This window comes from Biomphalaria glabrata, chromosome 4, assembly GCF_947242115.1.
Source record: "Biomphalaria glabrata chromosome 4, xgBioGlab47.1, whole genome shotgun sequence".
Classification (NCBI taxonomy): Eukaryota; Metazoa; Mollusca; class Gastropoda; family Planorbidae; genus Biomphalaria; species Biomphalaria glabrata.
The window spans coordinates 23,397,953-23,422,056 of NC_074714.1; the positions used below are offsets into that span (position 1 = coordinate 23,397,953).

The following is a 24,104-nucleotide window of genomic DNA, read 5'->3' on the forward strand; positions in this document are numbered from 1 at the left end:
TTAATCTAACATTCATTACTAAATAGGAGAGAAACAATGGCTCTACAAGCTGTATAAAGGAGGTATTGTCTTTTTAAAAAAAAAAAATCTTTTAAGCAAATAATCTGCCACTTGACTTTTCTATGAGTGTTTTAAAACATGTAATACATCATCGTCTCGTCAGAGTATTGAGTGTGTCGGATTAAAAAGTGTCGGATTATTAAGAGTTGACTGTTTATGTATATAATAGTGTATATGGTTCGCAATAGTGTACTGTTTAGAACTGGGCCGAGACATCGCTGCTCAGAGAGAGGCCGAGATTTCCTTCTAAGTCAGGGGAGGAAACAGAGAATTTAGTCACACTGAACCAGGAGGAAAGAGACGCCATGTCGTACTACCTTTGTAACTGTTTTTGGAAGGCTCTCGCAGTGGATCTTCGGCAATACTGGAATTTGTGTTGTTGGTGCTATACGGTAAGTGTGTCTAAAAACTGATTTGGAAGGGGTAATCGGTGTTTGTATTGGTCTATCGACTGTTTGGCGGAAGTGAACCAAAGATCAGACCAACACCGGTGGGAGATACCTTGTTTATTAATTTGACTTTTTTATCACGTCTACACAGAACAATCTGAAAGACGTTAGAAAATTTGCATAAAAATTAACATATGATATATACTCATAGAACTAATATAACCCATATAACTCATATAACTACTCTCATGTACTGATACACTTTCTGCGGCCAGAGGTCCAGGCTTTTTTCACCACGAGACACCAGATGTAAAGAACTTATGGTAGTTCTTTGACGGGCGTAATTGAATGGCCCAACTGTAGACCCTTACAAGCGTACAAGTATTATACAGTACACTCAACAAAGGAGTAGACAATTTGTATTTATTTACAGCAAACAATGGGTTACACATATACTATGGAATACATAATCATCAATACTAAATGTACTTTGTATGCACAAATTAAATACTCCAGGGCGCCTAGATTAGATTCAATAATGGATTACATAAGGGTATCATGACACAACATAGCATTACCCCGAATATTCAGCACGCACGCATAGCAAGAATAATTATATAACATCTCCTTACTGTTGGCATAATAACCGAAAATCAATTACAAACACCCTACTCAGACCTGGTCAGCTCTCCAACTGCTAGACTGACCACAGGAAACCTTATTGTCCCCCCTTGAAAACCCCATGCTAAAACAGTTCAACATTCAAAACTAATAAAATAAATAAACACACCCACAACCTCACATCGTACACCCCCTGCACTTGACATTCTACCTTCTCATATCATAAGTGTAAAAATATCTAACCATGTTAATCTGTTAATTTCAATAAACAAATCAATGATATCAAAATAATACTTATAGAAAATTTCTAGTGGATCCATTGGGGAACCACTATTTTAGCCCTTTGTAGAACGTAGAACTATATTTTTGTACAGAATCACAAAAATAGTAAAAAAAAAAGTAACTAAAAATGTATGGAGCATGCATTTATATTCAATACCTATATATTGTATGGATTATGCATTTATATTCAATACCTATATATTGTATGGAGCATGCATTTATATTCAATACCTATATAATGTATGGATTATGCATTTATATTCAATACCTATATATTGTATGGAGCACGCATTTATATTCAATACCTATATAATGTATGGAGCATGCATTTATATTCAATACCTATATATTGTATGGAGCATGCATTTATATTCAATACCTATATATTGTATGGAGCATGCATTTATATTCAATACCTATATATTGTATGGATTATGCATTTATATTCAATACCTATATATTGTATGGAGCACGCATTTATATTCAATACCTATATATTGTATGGAGCATGCATTTATATTCAATACCTATATATTGTATGGATTATGCATTTATATTCAATACCTATATATTGTATGGAGCATGCATTTATATTCAATACCTATATATTAGGGTTTTCCGACTGTCTCTAGCTTTTTCTCCTGTTAAACTTTTACACACGTGACTTTTATTAAAATGAATGATGGCAGACCATGTCGTGGTTTCATCATAAACCAGCCAGCCAAAAACAAATGTGCCCTTTCCACGTCGTTACCTTGGAAACACATATTCACTTCATAACTTTAAATAAAGACTTTGTTTTAGAAAATTTAGAATCCCTAAAGAACAGTTGTTGGGTCATACGTTTTTTAGAAAGATTTATATACGTCATTTCTCCCACACCTAAGCTCGGATCAAGCTGAATTTTTCCATTGTTTTTTTTCTTGTACCTGACAACACAAGAATCAATAATAAAAAATATCCAATTAGTTAATTATTAATAATTAATTTTTTGTTTGGTATCTCAAACAAGGGAAAGAAATTTTACTTGACTGATAAGGGGGTACGAGTTGAATTAGTCGCCTTTATACATTGTTCGTATATTGGCTTGAGGAGGCTGGGGATGCATTAGCTCTTGAGTTCGAATTCGAGTTGTTCACATTTTTAATAAATGTATTTAACAAGCGATCCCCCACATACCCCCACATACCCCCACATACCCTTTTTTCTTTTCCCCACCCCTTTCCACCTGGTCCATACAAGCGATAGGATCATGGCCTATAAAGAAAGCTACAAGCACCAAATTGCGCAAAACAAAAACAAAACAATTGGTAAAAATATTTGTAATTGCTATAACAAAATTATCACAGATTATCTTATAAAACAAACAAAATATACAACAGTCATCCTAGTGCATGTTTGAATTGTGTGCATTTCCTGAAACTAGTAACCCAGTAATATTGGAACAGGCTTATATCTAGACATTAGCCTCAATACAAGAACAAAACTTTACAACCCTATTGATGCTTTCAGGTCATATATATTGTAATCAAGTTTTTACTTTGGGCATAAGAAGACGTTTACGACTTAAATTGTACACTTATTATAAAATGTCACATGAACAATAAAGAATGTTGTGAATTTTAGTTGTACTTCCTTCAACAAATGTCTGTAGTGTACGAGGCAATAGTTTAGTATATGAGAGTTTAAACTTCAGTAACCATATATATATATACACATATACAGTGTTTGTTTGTTGTTGTTTTTTTTAAATAGGTGCCGGTAATCAGTGATTGATTGCCTAACTTTAACTACTAATAAATTAATAATATAAGTTAAAATACAAGAAAAGTAATAATTTTTCCCCACATTCGAAAAGGTGTCCAATTGTATAAAGTTGTAAAGGAGCATTCATAACACTGTCGCAAACAGTATAAACAAGCTTACAAAGACAGTTAGTGTGGAAACATTAACTGAAAATCGGCCCCCTAAGTGGTCCACCCAGGCAGGTAAAAAGGCAGGTTTCAATATTATCAGAATGAAATTCTACAAAAGACAGAAAATAATGGAGAAAAATGGTTAACAGATCTTGTGTGGTGCCCCAGCGGTCCAGCAGATCAAAGGATAGGTGAAAGTGAATGTGAAGTTAGATGTCAGCCTGGCCTAACTGATGTTTTATAATGAATATCTAATTGATCTAATTGTTTTGTAAAGGGCCAATCTCTAGTTCCTCAAGAATAAAACATTTCCGTATAAAAAAAAAAAAATTCTTTGTTTAGGTGTTCTATATTGAGGGATTCAACACTGCAGTTCACGCGATAATATGAAAAACTACTTATTAATAGTTGTTTTAATTTATGATTGACTTATATGTATACTAAATAGATTTTTTCTCTTAAAAAAATAATAAACATTTAGTATAACAAAACTTGTATAACTTAACAATCAAAATAAAAAAAATAAATTTTTTGACCACAGATCTACAACCGTTTGCATAAATGTGTTAGAAATATAGTGTATTACTATTAACCCTAATAACGAGCCTCAAGTGTTTCTTACTATTAATAGTGAATAGTTGTAAAAGTGATGTATTTATGAAAAAACTGCTTGCATAAGTGCTTTAAAAAATTAGATTTTCCGCTTTCAGAAAAGAAAAAAGTAGCCATTGCATCAGAACTTTGAATGATCTAAAATATTGTGATGTTGGATTTTCATTATCTTTTCTAGGTTACGAGATCTAAACGGGACGTACGGACGGATGGACAGACAGGCCACACAAAACTAATATCGTCTTTTTCCCTTTCGGGGGCCGCTAAAAAAGAATAATAGAAATGAAATAACGGGGGATGTGAGTGCATTTTTGTAATTGTAAAATTACAACTTGATTCCACTAAATAATTAAACATTGTGTCTTATTATAAACTGAAGCATGGTTTGCATGATCTGCAAGTGTTAATAGAGAAAAAAAAACTATTAAAATACTAAAAAATACTTTTTAAAAATGTAAAGCTTATATTAAGTTTAAGGTTTACAATAAATAAAATAAAATTATAAAGCAAAATGAAAGCTTTTGAATATATTTTTCTTTTACATTTAGATATATTTGTACAGTTATTATAAAGAAAAATTATGAATATTAAATACAAATCCTTTCCGTTACTAAAGCACTGGATATTTTAACAGGCGGACAGATAACCTTGCTTCAGTCACCTAACCCCAAACTGTGAGGTGGTTGTTTTTTTTCGCCCTTTAGACCATGCCAACGTGAAAATCTTTTTTTTTTCGACCTGGCGTTAAGTAAGGTCAGCTAAATGGCCTGACACCCTGGTAATATCATATCATAAAAAATACCAAAACAATTGTCGAATGTTATCTTACATGACTGTTTTACAAATTTCCCACATAATCAAACTGGAGGGCTAGAGTTAATAGCCGGATAGCTTTTTAGACATAACCAAAATACACTGTAACTTTGAGAGTTAGAAATACTTAGCTTACAGAAAAATACACAAATACACATACAAAAAATCCATAGATTTGTAAGACTATTAAAAAACTATTTAAAAATGTCGTTTAACTTTAAATTAACTTTTCAGAAGCATAGATTACAGAATTCAGATAAAACAGAACATGTATTGACAACAAAAACTTTAATATTCCATTAAATGACAATGTTAAAATAATCAAAAACTTATTAATAAAGTAAATAAATCATCGTTTTGTTTCAGCTGATAATAGATAAATAGGCTGCTCGTCCAGCCTTGGACTTTTACTTTGGCAAATTTCCCTAGCATGACGTCTTTCATCTAGACTAATCGTCATAGTAGGCAGGAACACTGACCTGCAACGTCGCATCATGTGGGCAGCTTCAGCCAATAGCTTGTTGCAATTTAATAGGTCTGTAAGACTTGGTAATGAGCTATAGGTCCACTGCTCACTACGATACAGGTCAGTGTTGAGACCTACTATCACAATTAGTCTCGCTTTCACTAATGATACTCATACGATATTGCCTTATAACGCAATTTATGAATGCACCATAGAAATGACTGCTTTAAATAGGTATATTGAGAGCGTCTTTTTAGACATATCAACTAGACAGTATAAATTGTCTTGATATTTATAGAAACATGACGTAGTCTAGCGTAAGAAGGGGAGATTCATTAATTTAGTTCCAGTTCACTTTGATGATATGTCCAGACTGCGAGTTAAACTATGGCGATTATTATTTTTGGATCGTTACATTTCAGTTCTTAACACAAACCAATCTCAGTATGAAAGAATGAAATAAACTCTCACTCTATGAATTGAAACTGATTTAATAAAAATAGGCATGTAACTCGATGTAAAAATGAGATTTGCCATGAAGATCAACAGCCATGCAATCAGATAGTGTTAACATTAGAGCTCAATTCTTGTTTGTTTTACTTGGCAACAGTGACAATTAAGCGTCCTTGGCAAGTTGGCAGTGTTTAGTTTATCGCAAACATCTCCTATGGGACTAAGAATAAAAAAAAAATGTGTTATCGCAAATAAATGATACACCACCAAGTACATCGTAATCTGACAGATATAAAAGTGTTGTTTCAGCTCTAGTAAACAAAGAAACAATTCTTATTGGTTCCGTAATCGTTTCAGGCATTCATTACGTACGTATGTTGTCATCAAAATCTAGAAGTTTTTCACCTCGACAAGAACCACACTGGCACAGTTTCACTCTGTAACCAACTGGCCAGTTAAAAAGCAGCCCGTTTGAGAACGGTCTAGATCCGAATTCAAACATATCTGAACATATAGGAATAGAGCTCCAACGTTTGGGGCAAACTTGTGCCATGTAGCCCTTGTGAAGAAACAAGTTTTTGATCTGTTCAGGAATAGGAAGTGAACTGATTTTGTCTGTCCTGCCAGGGCCATATCCTATAATAGAAGATATAGTAAGATAAGCAAGTTTTACAAGAGGAAAAGGCCCATTGTAGGTTTGCATTTCATCACTTGGCTCAGGTTCTATAATCATGTTTTGGTCGTAAAAAAGATCATCATGAGTGACAATATTATTAATAAGGAAGTATTTGACTATTCCAATGTTCTCGCTGTTCAAAGCTGTTTCAATGACCGAATCTTCCTCTTGGTAAATATTTGGTATTACGCAATGCGATACAAAATATTGCAATATTTTCTTTTCATTTTGCTCAATGAGATAGCAAAAGTCCTCCATGTCAATGCAATAATCTTTCACATCCACACTTTTTTCTGTGAACATTCTTAGCACAACAACGTTTCTGCTGGCCAGCGCAAGCGTCAGGGGCGACACTGGAGAAGACGTACAATTAATATCCGCCCCTGACTCAACAAGACATCGCACGCAGTCGTCTTCTTCTCTAGCTAAAGCTGCGATCAAAGGCGTAGCTCCTTCATTATCTACCGAGTTAATATTAGCCTTATAGTCTATTAGAACTTTTAGGCAGTCCAGATGTCCGAATTTCGCCGCATACTTTAAAGCTGTATTGCCTTTAAGAGTACGGTGATTGACATCAGCTCCTGTCAGAATCAGCTGCTTAACGCATGCTAAATGACCATGTTTTGTAGCGTGGATAAAACTCGTGCAGCCTTTATCGTCCATTGCATTTATGTCAGCACCGACATCTATCAACATCTTTAAATTGTATAGATCACCAGATGCTGCTGTAATCATTAGAGACGTTAATTTTTTAGCGTTGCAAGCGTTTACTTGCGCACCACGCTTTAAGAGAAGATTTAATATGTTTGTGTTTTGAATGGTGCAGGCCATCATTAATGGGGTACATCCGGTTGCGTCTGCTTTATTGACAAACGCTCCAGCTTGAATAATAGTCTTCACAGACACTGTCAATTGGAACCTCACGGCCTGCTGGAGAAACGTCTCACCGTCTGTTGAAGTTTTGTTGACATCTGATCCAAATTCTATGAGCAGCTGGATGCATTTATGAGCGTTTTTCTGAATGGCATAAAACAATGCTGAATGTCCTTCGTTATCAACTGTATTTAATTCTGGATGCCATCGGATTAAAACTTGAAGCATTGAGCAATTTGCCGCTGCATATATGACGGCGGTTTTTCCTTCAATACACCTACAGTTAATGTTTGCACCATTTTTTAAGAGTGTCTTGGCACAATCAACAATTCCAAATCTGGATGCAGTAATCAATGGGGTGCGCCCTGAATTGTCAGCAACGTTGACATTTGCTCCGTGTTTAATAAGTGTTTCTATGAACGTAATGTTCCTCTTTAAGACAGCAATGTGAAAAGCAGACTTTCCATCATGTCTTAATGCGTTTATGTGCTTTTCTTTTATCAAAATGTAATCCAACATCTCGGGATATGAAGTTTTAACAGCGTGCATAAGAGCAGTTTCTCCAAATTTGTCTTGACCACTTATATTAGATCCTAACGAAACAAGCTTTTTAACCCAATCTAATTTACCATTTAGTACACCACTCATTACTGGGGTGACTCCATTGGCATTAGCCTTGTTAAGGTCTGCTCCTGAGGTAATGAGTTCTGGCAATAAATTAACGTTTCCAGTCTTCGCTGAATACATTAGTGCTGTGTTACCTTCTTTATCTTCTTCATTTACATTGGCCCCGGATTTGATTAAAAAACTAGCACACTGTGTGCAGTCTTCTTCCACGGATTTCATTAGAGGTGTCACTTTGATATTATTGGAGATGTTGACGGAAGCTCCTGCCAAAACTAATGCCTCAACGCAACTAGTGAATCCCTTTATAGCGGCCATGTATAAAGCAGTTTTTCCGTCTGAATCAGTTTCATCCAAAGGAAATGTATGCTGTAGTAGCAGGTTTAGGCAGGCCTTAGAGTTAACTGTGCAGGCGTACATGAGTGCATTGAGCCCATTGCTGCTTTTAATGCTAACGTCAGCACCAGCCTTCAGAAGAATGGAGAGACACTCATCTTGCAAGCTTATAGTTGCCAGCAGCAATGACGTCTTGCCTTCCTTGTTGACTTCATTCAAAAACGATTTGTTGTCAACGAGAAGAGCTACACATTTAGCATTTCCGTTTAATGCTGCATGATGCAAAGCGGTGTTTCCATTGTTGTCTTTTAGATTTAGTTGACTGCCCTTTTCTATCAAAATCTTGGAGCACTCAAGAAATAGACTGGTTTCACCAATAGCAACAGATCTCATTAACGCCGTCATGCCCTTTGCATTCTGTATGTTAGCATCAGCAGCCGAGTCTAAAAGAGCCTGTAAGCAGTCGACGTAACCTCCAGACGCTGCCATGATCAATGCAGTGTTACCGTCATTATTTTGTAAATTGACATCTGAGCCGTTCTTAAGCAAAAGTTTCACACTCTGTATATTTCCAGGTAATGTTGCATACATAAGACAAGTGTTACCTTGTTTACACTTTGCATTGACATCGGCCCCAGCTTCAATTAACATCTCTATACATTCTAGCCGTTTATTTACAACAGATAACATCAATGGGGTCTGTCCAAGATTGTTACCAAGATCAATGCAGTCATTTTCATGGATTAAAAGTTCTAAACATTCTTTAAAGCCTTGTGAAGCAGCGACACCTAGAGCTGAGTCATCATTGTTAGCCACAGCATTACGTTTGGCCCTTGCTTTTAAAAGAATCTTAAGACTTTGGATGTCGTTGTTTCTTGTCGCTATAACAGTAGCTGTGTCACCGTAATTATTTTGTTTGTCAACGTTTGCTCCAAGCTCTATAAGTTTGATAAGGCAATCGATGTTTCTTGAGCGTGCAGAGTGTATTAGTGCAGTGTCACCATTGCTATCCACCAAATCTATACAGCAATAATTGGAAACCAAATCCTCAAGAATAGTGACATTTCCGCAGCATGCAGCTATCATCAAAGCTGTTTTATCATTGGACACAGTTTTTATATCAAAACTTTGTTTTATGAGAATTTCTGCTACTTCGTTATTGCGATTCTCGATAGCAATCGCTAGGGCAGATCTTCCCTGATAATCTCTTCTGTTGACATCACATCCTGACTCAATAAGTTCCAACATGCAGTCAATTTTACAATTATCCGTTGACAGTATTAATGGAGTTTGCCCACTTTTGTTGCAGGTGTTAACGTCAGCGCCACACGCTAATAAAGCTTTCAAACAACCTAAATGACCTCTCGAGGCAGCTCTTGATAAGGCAGTCATGTTTGTATTGTCAACAAGGTCAACATTGGCCCCGGCTGCAAGCAGCATTTCAACACATTGCTTGTGACCTCTGTTGGAAGCATTCATTAGAGCCGTTATACCTTTCTTGCTTCGCTTGTCAATGTTTGCACCAGCAATAATTAAAATTTGGACGCATTGTGATTTGTTGTACAGAGCTGCAAGCATGATGGAGGAGACTCCACTTTCGTCCACAGCATTTACTGAGGCTCCATTCTCAAGAAGTGACTGCAAAAGAGACACGTCACCACGTTTGGCTGCATGAATTAACTCTTTGTTTTTATAACAGAATTGATGTCCAGCCTCTGACTGAGTGGGTAATGTTTGTTTGTTGTGTCTCAATCCGTTTGGATTAATGCTGAGTATTGTTTCTACAGGTTTATTATTCCAACTAACGCCATATTCAACCAATGTTTGTAAGCAAGCGATGTGATTAAAAGATATAGCTACAATTAACGCAGTTTCCCCTTTAGAATTAGTTATATCAGTTAAAGCTCCATTCTGTAAAAGTAATTCTAAGCATTGTGAATGACCATGTCTAGCAGCATGTATCAGCGCTGTGTCACCATTCAAGTCTTTTATGTCAACATCAGCCCGAGCTAATAACAGGACTTTGACAATGTTGATGTTGTTAGACTGTGTTGCTAGGATTAAAGCTGTCATCCCCAAACAATCCGTTTGATTAGTATCCACTTTAGCCTCCGTCAAAACCTGCAGGCATTTCACTCTGTTGTTTGTGGCTGCTAGCATCAGAGGCGTTCTGCCTTCTTTATTTGTTATGTACTTTGCAGCCTTCTTGTCCAGGAGAATAGTAACACCCTCATCACAGCCGGTCTTTGCGGCCACATGCAAAGGTGTGTTTCCTTTGGAATCCATTGTGTTAATCATGACCTTGTGTCCAATAAGATATTGAATACATTGTGAGCGTTGTAAAGGTTTATTATCTCCAAATGTGGCTTCTGTCTCTGTTGAGGCTAATTTAACAGCATAAAATAATGCTGTTCTTCCTTTGCAGTCTAAAAGATTACAGTTTGCGCCATACTCTAAAAGTAATTGAACATTCTTACTATTGTTGTTGCCTACAGCAATCATTAGAGCCGTTCTGCCAAAATTATCCATCAGATCTATCTTAGCTCTAGTGCTTAGTAACTCTCCAACACATTCTAAATTATTGTGTAATGCTGCGTACATTAGTGGCGTCATGCCTGCAGAATCAGTTACATTCATGATATTGTCCCATTTTTCATCTAATTTCACACAATTAGAATGTCTATGGTGTGAAATCCAATTGACCAAAGTTAAGAAGTTTTGGAATTGACCATTTCGTATTGGAACAAGTAATGGCATTAAATCTCCTTCTATAGTGAGGGTATCGCATCCTTTCATTAATGCATCGATGCAACTGAATTGATCATTTTGTGTCGCTTTCAGCAAGGGTGTTGCTCCGGAAATGCTTATTACATTGACTTTGGCTCCGTTACTTACCAGGATCTCTGCACATTCCCAATGTCCCGACTGGACACAAAACGAGAGAGCAGTTAATCCATTACTATCAGAGACATTAATCTCTGCATTAGCTTGAATTAAAAATCTTACAATATCCATAAAATTAAGACAGCAAGCTAACATTAATGGTGTTTGTCCTGTCTTTGAAGTCCAATTCACATCACAACCGTTGTCTATTAGATATTTGACTCTATCGATCTCATTATTTTTTATTGCTTTAAATATTTGAGAGATTGGGTCTAATTCAATTACTTCTCCACTTGTTAAACAACTGGTGGTTTCTAATTCAATTATATCATCTTGAGGTGCACAAATATTCAAACATTTTTTTTCAATTGAAGTATCATATTCCTTTTGTTTTAATTTAGCTTTATGAAAGAGCGAATCCTCAGAATCGTCTCTCCACAGAACATCTGCCCCAGCTTGTACAAGGGCATGAAAACATTCCAAGTGACCTAAATTCGCTGCTCTGGATGCTGCTGTTCCTCCAAAAAGATCTGTTGCGTCGACATCGGCGCCACCTTTGATAAGTTCCTCAACGCACTCAAGAAACCCATTCGCGGCGGCATTCATCAAAGCTGTAATGCCCTTAAAACTTTTTCTTTCAATGTAGGAACCAGCGTTGACTAGTTCTCGAACGCAAAGTTGATGACCTTTAAGAGCCGAAATGCTCAACGGAGATATCCCGTCTTTGTTGGCAATGTATACAGAAGCTCCATAGTTGAGAAGAATCTTCAGGCTGTTTAGGTGACCTGCTTCAGCCGCAAGATAAAGAGCGGTCCTGCCGTTTTCATCTGTAATGTCTAGTGAGGCGTGGTTAGCAGCAAGGAGCTCCACTGAGTCGTAGTGGTCGTTTTGAACAGCGAACATCAACGCTGTGAAGCCTTGTTCCCATTGTGTATCTAGATCTTCAACCGTTGATAATTGAAGCTTTAAGGCGTCGAGATCACCTCCAAAAGCAGCATGCATTAGCTCTTGGTTTGCACTGTCCTTGCAATTAACTATGTCCATATTCAGAATTTTAGGATGAAGGGTGTCTTAATACTTTCAATCTTTATTTAATCTAGCAACAGCTTTTCAATTATTTATTTCAAACGAGTTATTACAACCGAACCATATTCATTTGAATCACTTAATTTGTGTTGCTGTTAATTGCTTGTTTCCTTGTTGTTCTTTTTTTTTTTTATGTTCCTGAAAGTAAAACATGAATGAAATTAATTGTTACAAATGTTATAATTCTCAACGTATATGAACATATGAACATTACTTAAACCTTTATTGTATTTCTCTTAAGATCGAAAGGTAGAAGACTAATACATTCTCTACATCACTCGTAGTGGAATTTAAATTTAAGCTATATGTCAGGCATTTAAACATTTTATCATAGTGATACTGACATAGATAATAATAGTACAATCTTCACGGATCAAACAACGTTTACGTCTGTCTGCCATTCCAGATCAGACTTTAACAACGGCAAACATATTTTTTTTCTATATTTCGGGTCAAGATGACTGCTTAGTTGTATGGATGCCTGATTGTGATTGCTGTCTAGTTGCAGCCCCTGGTATTGTGACTACCTGGTTGTGTGGCTACCTGGTTGTGTGGCTACCTGGTTGTGCGGTTAGTGCGTTACTAAAGATATTTAGGGCTAGAATGTAAAAACCTTTATTCCGAAGAAACATCTGAAAGTTACAAGTCGAAAGTAAATATTTCTTTAATGAAGAGACATCTGTCGTGCTCGCATAAAGTTCTGTAGTTAGAAAAGTATTAAGTATATGAGAGTTTTTTAGAACGTCAAACTATCATGTATTATACAAGGTGCATTGATGAAGTTATTTCATCGTAGAATCAGTCAGTAACAGGATTGATCATTGTATATTTCAAGTCATTGATCATGTGTACGAATACTATTTATCACCATCTGAATTATATATTCGTTATATATGGATTAATATTGCACCATTACTACGTTTTCATCTATATATTATTGTCATTGGAGACAATAGACGATGTCAATAGAATGGCCCCCGTATGGGAAAAGAACGTATGCCAAAAGCAGTCTTTTATTTTTGGGTGAGCTAAAAGGTGGTCGACGTAACACAGGTGCCCCACCAAAACGCTTTAAAGTTAGCTTAAAAAGACCAGCTTAGGCGCCAATTGGCCTTAGCTAAGAGAGCACCTGGTTACATGCGGATTCAGAACGAGACAGCTAGAGGTCAATCACAAAAGCCGCGGGATACACATTTGAGACCAAAGGAAAATCCGCTGCCGAGGACAGACGCAGAAGGCGAAAAGAAAATCTTAATCGATCACCGGCGGTCAATGGTTATCCTTGCCCTGGATGTGGCAAAATATATAGGACACAAATGGGGCTACGTAGCCACTGGGAATACTGCATTCCTCATTTATCTTTTGATTCGAAGACAAGCCTTATTATTATTGTAAATAAACATCACCTTTAATTAGTCACTGGAAATTAACGTTTGTTCTCTGTGTCACCATAAAACATGTCAGTAAATAAACAAGTATAGTTCCCATTCCAGAACTTGCGATCTAAAAGTAACAAAATTCAAAGGTCATCCGTTTATGTGGCCAACACAACGACCAACCAATACAACATGTAAGTGGTTGAAATCGCTGTAGTTATCGAGACTCTGGACTATACACAAACCACACCAATGCTACAATTACTAATGTTTAGATGTCTAGGAATCTTTATCATTATTTACACGATCTCTCAGTACTCTTCAACGTGCCCTACCTAATCCAACTATTAATAAGTATTGATTTTTCCGATTGAGTTCCTTCTGCTACTGCAATTATGTTGAAACCTGTTTCAGGGCCAGCCTTAACCATAGGAAAGGTAGGCAGCAGCAGATTGCCTCTGATTGGTATGGGCCTCGCACAGAACTCAAAGGAAAAACTAATTAAAGACAAAAATTGCAGAAACATGGACCAAATCTGAAACATAGCAGAGCTCTATAACTCTATGTCTACTAGCCTAGTTCAAAATTGGATCAAATCTCAAACACAGCAGAACTCTATGGCTCTATGTCTACCAGCTTAGCTCTAATTGGACCAAATCTGAAACATAGCAGAACTCTATGACTCTATGTCTACTAGCCTAGCTCTAGTTGGATCAAATCTCAAACATAGCAGAACTCTATGACTCTATGTCTACTAGCCTAGCTCTAGTTAGACCAAATCTCAAACATAGCAGAACTCTATGACTCTGTCTCCTAGCCTAGCTATAATTGGATCAAATCTCAAACATAGTAGAACTCTATGGCTCTATGTCTACTAGCCTAGCTCTAGTTGGATCAAATCTCAAACACAGCAGAACTCTATGGCTCTATGTCTACTAGCCTAGTTCTAATTGGATCAAATCTCAAACCTAGCAGAACTCTATGGCTCTATGTCTACCAGCCTAGTTCTAATTGGATCAAATCTCAAACATAGCAGAACTCTATGGCTCTATGTCTACCAGCCTAGCTCTAGTTGGATCAAATCTCAAACATGGCAGAACCCTATGGCTCTATGTCTACCAGCCTAGCTCTAATTGGATCAAATCTCAAACATAACAGAACTCTATGGCTCTATGTCTACTTGCCTAGCTCTAGTTGGATCAAATCTCAAACACAGCAGAACTCTATGGCTCTATGTCTACTAGCCTAGTTCTAATTGGATCAAATCTCAAACATAGCAGAACTCTATGGCTCTATGTCTACCAGCCTAGTTCTAATTGGATCAAATCTCAAACATAGCAGAACTCTATGGCTCTATGTCTACCAGCCTAGCTCTAGTTGGATCAAATCTCAAACATAGCAGAACCCTATGGCTCTATGTCTACCAGCCTAGCTCTAATTGGATCAAATCTCAAACATAGCAGAACTCTATGACTCTATGTCTACCAGCCTAGCTCTAATTGGATCAAATCTCAAACATAGCAGAACTCTATGACTCTATGTCTACCAGCCTAGCTCTAATTGGATCAAATCTCAAACATAGCAGAACTCTATGACTCTATGTCTCCTAGCCTAGCTCTAATTGGATCAAATCTCAAACATAGCAGAACTCTATGACTCTATGTCTACTAGCCTAGCTCTAGTTGGATCAAATCTCAAACATAGCAGAACTCTATGACTCTATGTCTACTAGCCTAGCTCTAGTTAGACCAAATCTCAAACATAGCAGAACTCTATGACTCTATGTCTCCTAGCCTAGCTCTAATTGGATCAAATCTCAAACATAGTAGAACTCTATGGCTCTATGTCTACTAGCCTAGCTCTAGTTGGATCAAATCTCAAACACAGCAGAACTCTATGGCTCTATGTCTACTAGCCTAGTTCTAATTGGATCAAATCTCAAACATAGCAGAACTCTATGGCTCTATGTCTACCAGCCTAGTTCTAATTGGATCAAATCTCAAACATAGCAGAACTCTATGGCTCTATGTCTACCAGCCTAGCTCTAGTTGGATCAAATCTCAAACATAGCAGAACCCTATGGCTCTATGTCTACCAGCCTAGCTCTAATTGGATCAAATCTCAAACATAGCAGAACTCTATGACTCTATGTCTACCAGCCTAGCTCTAATTGGATCAAATCTCAAACATAGCAGAACTCTATGACTCTATGTCTACCAGCCTAGCTCTAATTGGATCAAATCTCAAACATAGCAGAACTCTATGACTCTATGTCTCCTAGCCTAGCTCTAATTGGATCAAATCTCAAACATAGCAGAACTCTATGACTCTATGTCTACCAGCCTAGCTCTAATTGGATCAAATCTCAAACATAGCAGAACTCTATGACTCTATGTCTCCTAGCCTAGCTCTAATTGGATCAAATCTCAAACATAGCAGAACTTTATGACTCTTCTTCTTATCTTATATAATACAGACGTTACTTCAAAAAAGAAGATGATTACGTCCTACGCGTCATGCATTTAGTCATGCATATTAACCAATGACTTAAATTCTGCCAAGTCACTGTTTTTCCTGGCTAGCTCAGGCAACCCATTCCATGCTCTAATAGCACTAGGGAAGAAGGAGTATTTGTACAAATTTGTCCTAGCATATGGGACGAGGAATGTGCCTTTATCTTTGTGTCTTTCAGAGTATTTTATTAAATTTTGTTTTTGTATTTGAAGATTATGGTTCAGTGTTTTATGTATTATTGCTACTTTACTTTTGAGCCTTCTGTCCTGAAGGCTTTCTAAATTTAGTGATTTTACTAAAGGTGTTACTCTAGTCAATGTGAATATTCGTTTGTTATGAATCGCACTGCTCTATTTTGTGTCTGTTCCAGTTTCTTAATGTTATATTGAGTTGAGGGGTCCCAAACGGAGGATGCATATTCTATTATTGGCCTAACCAAGGTTAAATAACATTTTAGTTTTATGTTCTTATTTGATTTATAGAAATTTCTTTTAATAAATCCTAATGCTTTGTTTGATTTTTTTGTAGTTTCATCAATATGTGGATTCCATGACAGTTTTTCATTTATTATAACACCTAGGTATTTTGCGTTTTTAGTCTGTGTTACTAGTTTGCCATGAATAAGATAAGTGGAATTAATTTGTTTTAGTTTTTTTGTTACTCTTAACAACTGACATTTTTCTGGGTGGAATGACATGCTCCAATTTGATTCCCATTTCTGTAATTCATCTAATTCTCTTTGCAAAATATCTGTGTCTTGTGTTGTTTTTATTGTTCTAATTATTATGCAATCGTCTGCAAATAATCTGACTTTTGTTCCTGAAGTAATGCAATTTGGTAAATCGAAAATTGTAAATTAAAAATAGTAGTGGACCCAAGACTGTTCCTAGAGGTACACCTGAGTTTACTGTTATCGGTGTTGATTTAGAGCCATTTATTATTACAGTTTGTTCTCTCCCTATCAGAAAGTCTTTAATCCACTGATGCAGTGGACCATTAATGCCGAAATATTTTATTTTTTTAAGCAAACTATGGTGGTGAACTTTGTCAAAAGCCTTAGAAAAATCTAGTAAGATAGCATCTATTTGTTCACTATTATCTAAACCTTTTGAAAAATCATCAATTAGTCCTAATATCAGGTGACCGAGCCTCGCTCGGATGAATAATTTGTTAAGGAAGGATATTTACCCGAAGTTATTTTGGGAATATTGTTGTAATTACGAAAATGAACTATCGGGTAAAGACTATCAATCTGAAGAGTTGCTTTTTAGTTCTTTCAGTTCTCAATGTAATTGTACATGGCGATTAGAATAGAAAGTCCCTCCAATAGTAGGCCTATAGAAAACCACAGCTCACGTCTTAACGTTTTACATTGCTTCTTTCATGTAGAACTATTGGGCTATTATAGGCTTGTAAAAAAGTCTTTGCAGTATAACTTCTAAAATGGTTACTTCATGACATTTAATACTGCAATTAGTATATTTATTATGGCTCTGAGACATGGACACTTTACAGAAAAAACTAAGACTTCTTGAGTGCTTTCACCAAAGATGCTTGCGCTCCATCATGGACATACGGTGGCAGGACAGCACTACATACAGCGATGTCCTTGCCAACGCCGGTATGGACAGTATAGTGGGACTTCTTATGGTCCGACAGTTGCACTGGGTAGGGCACGTATCCCGTATGGGAGACGAACGAATGCCAAAGGCAGTCTTTTTTTGTGAGCTAAAATGTAGTCGACGTAACAGAGGCGCTCCACGGAAATTCTTTAAAGACCAGCCTAGTCGTCAACTTTCCTTGGCTGACATAGAAGAGAGCACCTGGTTGCATGCGGCCTCAGAACGAGACAGCTGGAGGTCTCTCACGAAGGCCGCGAGATACACATTTGAGACCAAAAGAAAATCTGCTGCCGAGAACAAACGCAGACGGCGAAAAGAAAATCTAAATCGGCCACCTGCGGACAATGGTTATGCTTGCCCTGGATGTGGCAAAATATGTAGGTCACAGTTGGGGCTGCACAGCAAAGGGAAATACTGCATTCCTCACTTATCTTGGGACTCGAATTTCATACCATTTTGCAAGAATATCGCTGTTTGTATTGTGGTCTTTGGTAAAGTCGTTCAAGAAGTCTTAGTTGCTTTCTATAAAGTACTCATGTCTCAGATCCACATAGAGAGGGTTGAGAGAATACTGGTTGACACTGATTTTTGTAGACAGGCGGAGCGATTTATTTCGCCACACTCTCGCTTGGAGGCGTCCAAAAGCACGACTATCCAGGATCACATATCAACCTCTCTTTCAAGCAATGCGTCATTTGATTAAATGCTTCCCAGATAATGTGAAGTTATCTACCACTTTAAGGGATGTCTATGAGCAGTGATCTTTGGGCTGAGTAGGTTTTATTGGGTGACTTTTGGAACATGACTTCTGTTTTACCGAGGTTTATAGGTTAACAAATAAAAAAAAGGCAGCAGCGTGATGAAAATTCGTTGACCGCGAGCTGGATATCATCAGGGCCAGCCCTAGGCCTATGCTGTCACAGTGGTGGACTCCGAAGGTTCAAAAGCCCCGCGCTAATTCTAGGTGTAAATTATTAAATTAAACCATTATAATTTATAATAGGGTTCCCGTGGTCTCCTTGTTTTCAAGGAGCTCCTGGAAATCTCCTGAAACTCATAAAAATGTCCTTAAAAAGACAAAATTGTCACTTTGGCGTGTCAATCAATATGGTAAACGCCAGTCCTACGCGTGATATAAAAAAACGGCATCGTCAGCTTTCATTTAATAAAAATGTAATGCAAATACGAATTTATTTTCTAATACAAAATCTTTATTTTCACTTATTATCTTTATCTCTACCCTTACTGGTCCGCGCGCAATCCTCACATTTCACATAGGGCCCCGCAAATGTTAGGGCCGGCCCTGATTGTGCAAATATGGCATAGATATGCTGTGTTATGACCATTTCCTATGTTTTGGTATTGGACAGCAGACTTCGAAGCTTAAACACATTGCAATAATTCACCAGCAAAATAATAACAAAGTAAAAGCTACCTACGGGTGTACGCAATGAAAGTGTAAACAATTTATAAAGCCTTTAAAACACAATAACTAATCATACATCAACAAATTTAATTTCATTATTTTTCTTCCATAATGGATCAATGTACAATAAGATGGTGCGCAAATGTTTAATTACGCCAATTGAATCATTAAAACTTTTTCTTGTTTGCGAAGAAATGTCTTAGTGTACTGCTGTGAGCCTAGTGACGTAAGCGGTGTCAAGTTTTTTTTCCCATTGACGTCATACAGAAAATTTCATTCATAAAACATTCTAGCCAAAATAAATTTTTCGATAATGAGCCATTTTCAAACCGATATAACGGTCGAGCTCGAGTTTTCCCGATGTGGCCAGTGAGTTGAGAATTTTTTTCTCACTATTATGCACATACCGTGAACTTTTAAAGAAAATCGTTAGAGCCGTTTTCGAAATAAAATTTATATATATATATATATATATATATATATATATAAATATATATACATACATACAAGAATTGCTCGTTTAAGAGTATAGGATTAGTTGTGTTTCACATGATCTATATTTCCTAAAGCCATGTTGGTATGGTGTGAGGACATTATGTTTGTCTAAGTGGTTTATGATGTTGCTACATATTATGTGTTCTAGGATTTTACATGTGATGCTGGTAAGTGATACTGGTCTGTAGTTTCCTGGGTCAGATTTTTCTCCTTTTTTAAATAGGGGGGTGACATTAGCTTCTTTCCAGTCCTTTGGTACTCTGCCCTGGTTAAGTGAAGCCTGAAAGAGTATTTTGAACACTGGGGCTAGCTCATTACTTAGTTCTTTGAGTAATCTAGCTGGAATACCATCAGGCCCAGAAGCTTTATTTGGTTTGGTGTTGGCTAATAGACTCTATGTCTACTAGCCTAGCTCTAGTTGGATCAAATCTCAAACATAGCAGAACTCTATTGCTCTATGTCTACTAGCCTAGCTCTAGTTGGATCAAATCTCAAACATAACAGAACTCTATGACTCTATGTCTACTAGCCTAGCTCTAGTTGGATCAAATCTCAAACATAGTAGAACTCTATGGCTCTATGTCTACTAGCCTAGCTCTAGTTGGATCAAATCTCAAACATAGCAGAACTCTATGACTCTATGTCTACTAGCCTAGCTCTAGTTGGACCAAATCTCAAACACAGCAGAGCTCTATGACTCTATGTCTACTAGCTTAGCTCTATTTCAGTCTCCACTTTGATTCAAGGTTAATTCACGAATGCTTAGATCTACTTCTTAGACTAAACATTCCATTTGAGTAAAATGTCAAAACATTATTTCTAGTCCAGTGATCATGAATCGTACATGAAGCACACGAATTTAATTGATTTTAATTGTTTATTAAATATTGAGACTGGAAAGTTTTATATTCATTGCGTAGTTATCGTTCTTAATTTTTGTTTTCTATTTCATTTGGGGCCACACTATTTACATCGCCTAGTGCCTCCAATTACCTTGAAACCGGCCCTGCCTGTTTCTAAGAGGTTGTAGTTTATTAAAACATTATAAGCAACGTTATCTGTCTTCACTGGCTTCTGACTTCCTGTTGTAACTTTTAAGTTTTTGATAGGAGTCAAAGAAAGTAAAGACAAGTTCGCACATAAACTGGGGGGCGCGGTGGTAGAGTGTCTAAGCACTTGGCTTCCAAACCTGGGGTCCTGGGTTCGAATCTCGGTAATGACTGTGATTTTGAATTTCTGGATTTTTAGGGCTGCCCTGAGCCCACTGAAATCTACCTGACATAAATTACTGATAGTAAATGCGATTAGTCGTTGTCGCTGGCCACATGACACCCTTCTCGTTTACCAAAAAAACATGATCTCAACATCTTCTTTCTATGGATCGCAAGGTCTCAAAAGGGAACTTTACTTAAAATGAATACACATTTTAAAAACATTTTAGATACATCACTTGATTAATTATTGAATGCATTTGTATTTGGAAACCGTACAGCGTGTTTGGAGGTCATTTATATTTTCTATTCATTTAAAAGAGTGGACGAGGGGTGAACGAGAAGTGGACTAGGAAAAGACGAGGAGTGGATGAGGAGTGGACAAAGAAAAGACGAGGAGTGGACGAGGAGTGGACTAGGAGTGGACGAGGATTAAACGAGAAGTGGGCCAGGAGTGGACAAAGAAAAGACGAGGAGTGGATGAGGAGTGGACTAGGAGTGGACGAGGATTAAACGAGAAGTGGGCCAGGAGTGGACAAAGAAAAGACGAGGAGTGGATGAGGAGTAGACAAAGAAAAGACAATAGGTAGACGAGGAAAAGACGAGGAGTGGACCAGGAGAGGACGAGGGGTAAACGAGGAGTGGACGAGGAGTGGACGAAGAAAAGACGAGGAGTGGACCAGGAGTGGACGAGGGGTAAACGAGGAGTGGACGAGGAGTGGACGAAGAAAAGACGAGGAGTGGATGAGGAGTAGACAAAGAAAAGACAATAGGTAGACGAGGAAAAGACGAGTAGTGGACCAGGAGAGAACGAGGAGTGGACGAGGAGTGGACAAAGAAAAGACGATAGGTAGACGAGGAAAAGACGAGTAGTGGACCAGGAGTGGATGAGGGGTAAACGAGGAGTTTACGAAGAAAAGAGGAGGAGTGGATGATGAGTGGACAAAGGAAAGACGATAGGTAGACGAGGAAAAGACGAGTAGTGGACCAGGAGAGAACGAGGAGTGGGCGATGAGTGGACCAGGAAAAGACCAGGAGTGGACAAGGAGTGGACGTGAAGTGGACGAGGAGTGGACTAGGAGTGAACGAGGAATATCAGCATATGGTGTGGATTAATTGGCATAATAGTAATGTACTATGTAAAAATACACACGTACTGCATCAAGCTGACCGGTTGTCTAAACAATGCATCAAGCTGACCGGTTGTCTAAATACTGCATCAAGCTGACCGGTTGTCTAAATACTGCATCAAGCTGACCGGTTAACTAAATACTCCATCAAGCTGACCGGTTGTATAATCAAAGATATTAACAATATTTAATGTAAGTAACTATATAATTTGTACATACGTACACACATACCTTGAAACCAATGAACTTCTAACTTCCTTGAAATCTATTAGATACGATGCGTATAAACGTACTCTTTCTGGTTCCCTTATTAAAGACGCGAGACATTAATAGTATCAATTTTAAGTCTCACTACACCAGAAAAAAAGCTTATATGAACTATAAGTCATAATATAACAGTAATTCTCAAGGCATTTGAACTGTGGACAAAGAGAAAATTCAAAGTAAACGTTCGTCTATACGTTGAAGCAGCCAACAAGGAAGTACAAACTTATAAGTCTAAATTTAGCTTTTGTTATTTCCCATATATATAAACAGCAAGGAGATTAAACGTTTCTAAAAAGACTTCAGCTTTAAGGATGTTAATGTAAAGCTATTGTAGAAGACTGCACTAGTGAACAAAAAAAAGAAATTCCCATAGAGGTTAAAGTATTGTTTATATGTTTAGTCAGCTAAGTGGTTTCCCTGTTTTAACACTGTAGTTCATTTTTAGCGCCCCTAAAAGGAGAAAAGACGCTATTAGTTGTGTATGGAATGTCTGTCCGTCCGTCCGACCATCCGTCCCGTTTAGATCTCGTAAACTAAAAAAGATATTGAAAATCCGACATCATGATATTTTAGACCTTTCAAAGTTCTGATGCAACGGCTACTTTTTTCTTTTCTGAAAGTGAAAATTTTAATTTTTTAAAATCACTTATGCAAGCAGTTTTTTCATAAAAATACACCATTTTTTACAACCATTCACTATTAATAGTAACAAACACGGGAGGCTATTTAGTAAGGGAGATGACAATTTACAATATTTTTAACATATCTCAAAAGTTATATATTTCTTTTTAAAAATATTTATTTGCAAATGTATTGTTAAGTTACGTAAGTTCTGTCATACTAACAACTACATTTAGAAAAAAAATGGTTTCTATTTTTTTAAAAGAGAAAAAAATATATTTAATATACATATAATGGGAACATAATTTAATACAACAATTAATATGTAGTTTTCCGTAAAATCGCGTGAACGGCTCTGGCTGCACTATTGACCCTGTACAAAATAATTAGATCAATAAGATAATCAGTATATGAAATCTGTTAGGCCAGGTTTACATCTAACCTTAGCTTCATTTCACCTATCCCTTAGTCAGCTGGACCGCTGGGGCACCACACAAGTACTGTCAACCTTCTTTCTCAATTCTTCTCTGTCATTTGCCTTTGATAGAATTTCATTCTGATATTCTTTTTGAAAATATTGAAACCTGCCTTTTTACCTGCCTGGGTGGACCACTTTGGAGACCGATTCTGAGTTTGTGTTTCCACAATAACTGTCTTTGTGACCACCTTGTTATGACTTATTTATTGTCACTATTTGCTGTAAATCCCAGCTAGCACAGTACTGCCGTATTTTCGAGCATGTACCCACGAATACGGGTATAACCCGCACAAGGTAAAATCGTACAACCCGCACTCTTATATACCCCACATTTGCAAAGTAGTTAACTAGAGGTACATAAAGTTGTTGTTCATTAGACGTCTGTCCCTCGAGACGCACTCGTGCTTCAGTTGTTGTTCCAACAAGCCATACACAGAGTGCAACACGAGCGTGAACTACGAGCCTACCGTCGTATCTATAGTAAGACGTTTGGTATCAGTAGTATGTTGTACAAAGACCCATTGGTATGTCCATAGTTTCAGTAATGTTTATGACTAACATACATTTTGTATACCCCGCACCTTTGTATACCCCGCACAGCTTCACACAGACTAGTCAAACCCTTTGTCAACCAGAGCTAAGGGCTCCCTCTCAAACCCCTATCAACAAAAGTCTGCACCAGACAAGCGAGCAAAGGTGGGCTAGGAGGAGTCAGAGGCGACTGTAACCTTAGCCTGATTTGAAACACCCAAGTGACTGAAACTATTTCATTTACTTAAGCAAACCAGGGTGAGATAAGGGGGACAGAGAGATAGAGAGAGAAAGAGAAACAGATAAGGGGAGAAAAAAAGAGATGAAGAGAGAGAGAGCAAGA

General features: G+C 37.2%; 1 protein-coding gene across 2 annotated transcripts; it reads right to left on the minus strand.

The window, feature by feature from the left end:
- Nucleotides 1–551: 551 nt before the first annotated feature.
- LOC106066460 (uncharacterized) lies at nucleotides 552–22,351 on the minus strand. 2 transcript variants are annotated; one of them, XR_008777318.1, is made up of 3 exons: nucleotides 22,096–22,351; nucleotides 1,917–12,228; nucleotides 552–1,509 (listed from the first exon to the last, which is right to left on the minus strand). XR_008777318.1 is itself a non-coding variant. In XM_056025263.1 (2 exons), the coding sequence occupies exon 2, from the start codon at nucleotides 12,046–12,048 to the stop codon at nucleotides 5,977–5,979; it is 6,072 nt and encodes a 2,023-aa protein (XP_055881238.1). In that variant the 5' UTR covers nucleotides 12,049–12,228; nucleotides 22,096–22,351; the 3' UTR covers nucleotides 552–5,976. The 2 variants fall into 2 exon arrangements, 1 of the variants encoding a protein (XP_055881238.1); XM_056025263.1 differs by having other exon boundaries at nucleotides 552–12,228.
- Nucleotides 22,352–24,104: the final 1,753 nt, after the last annotated feature.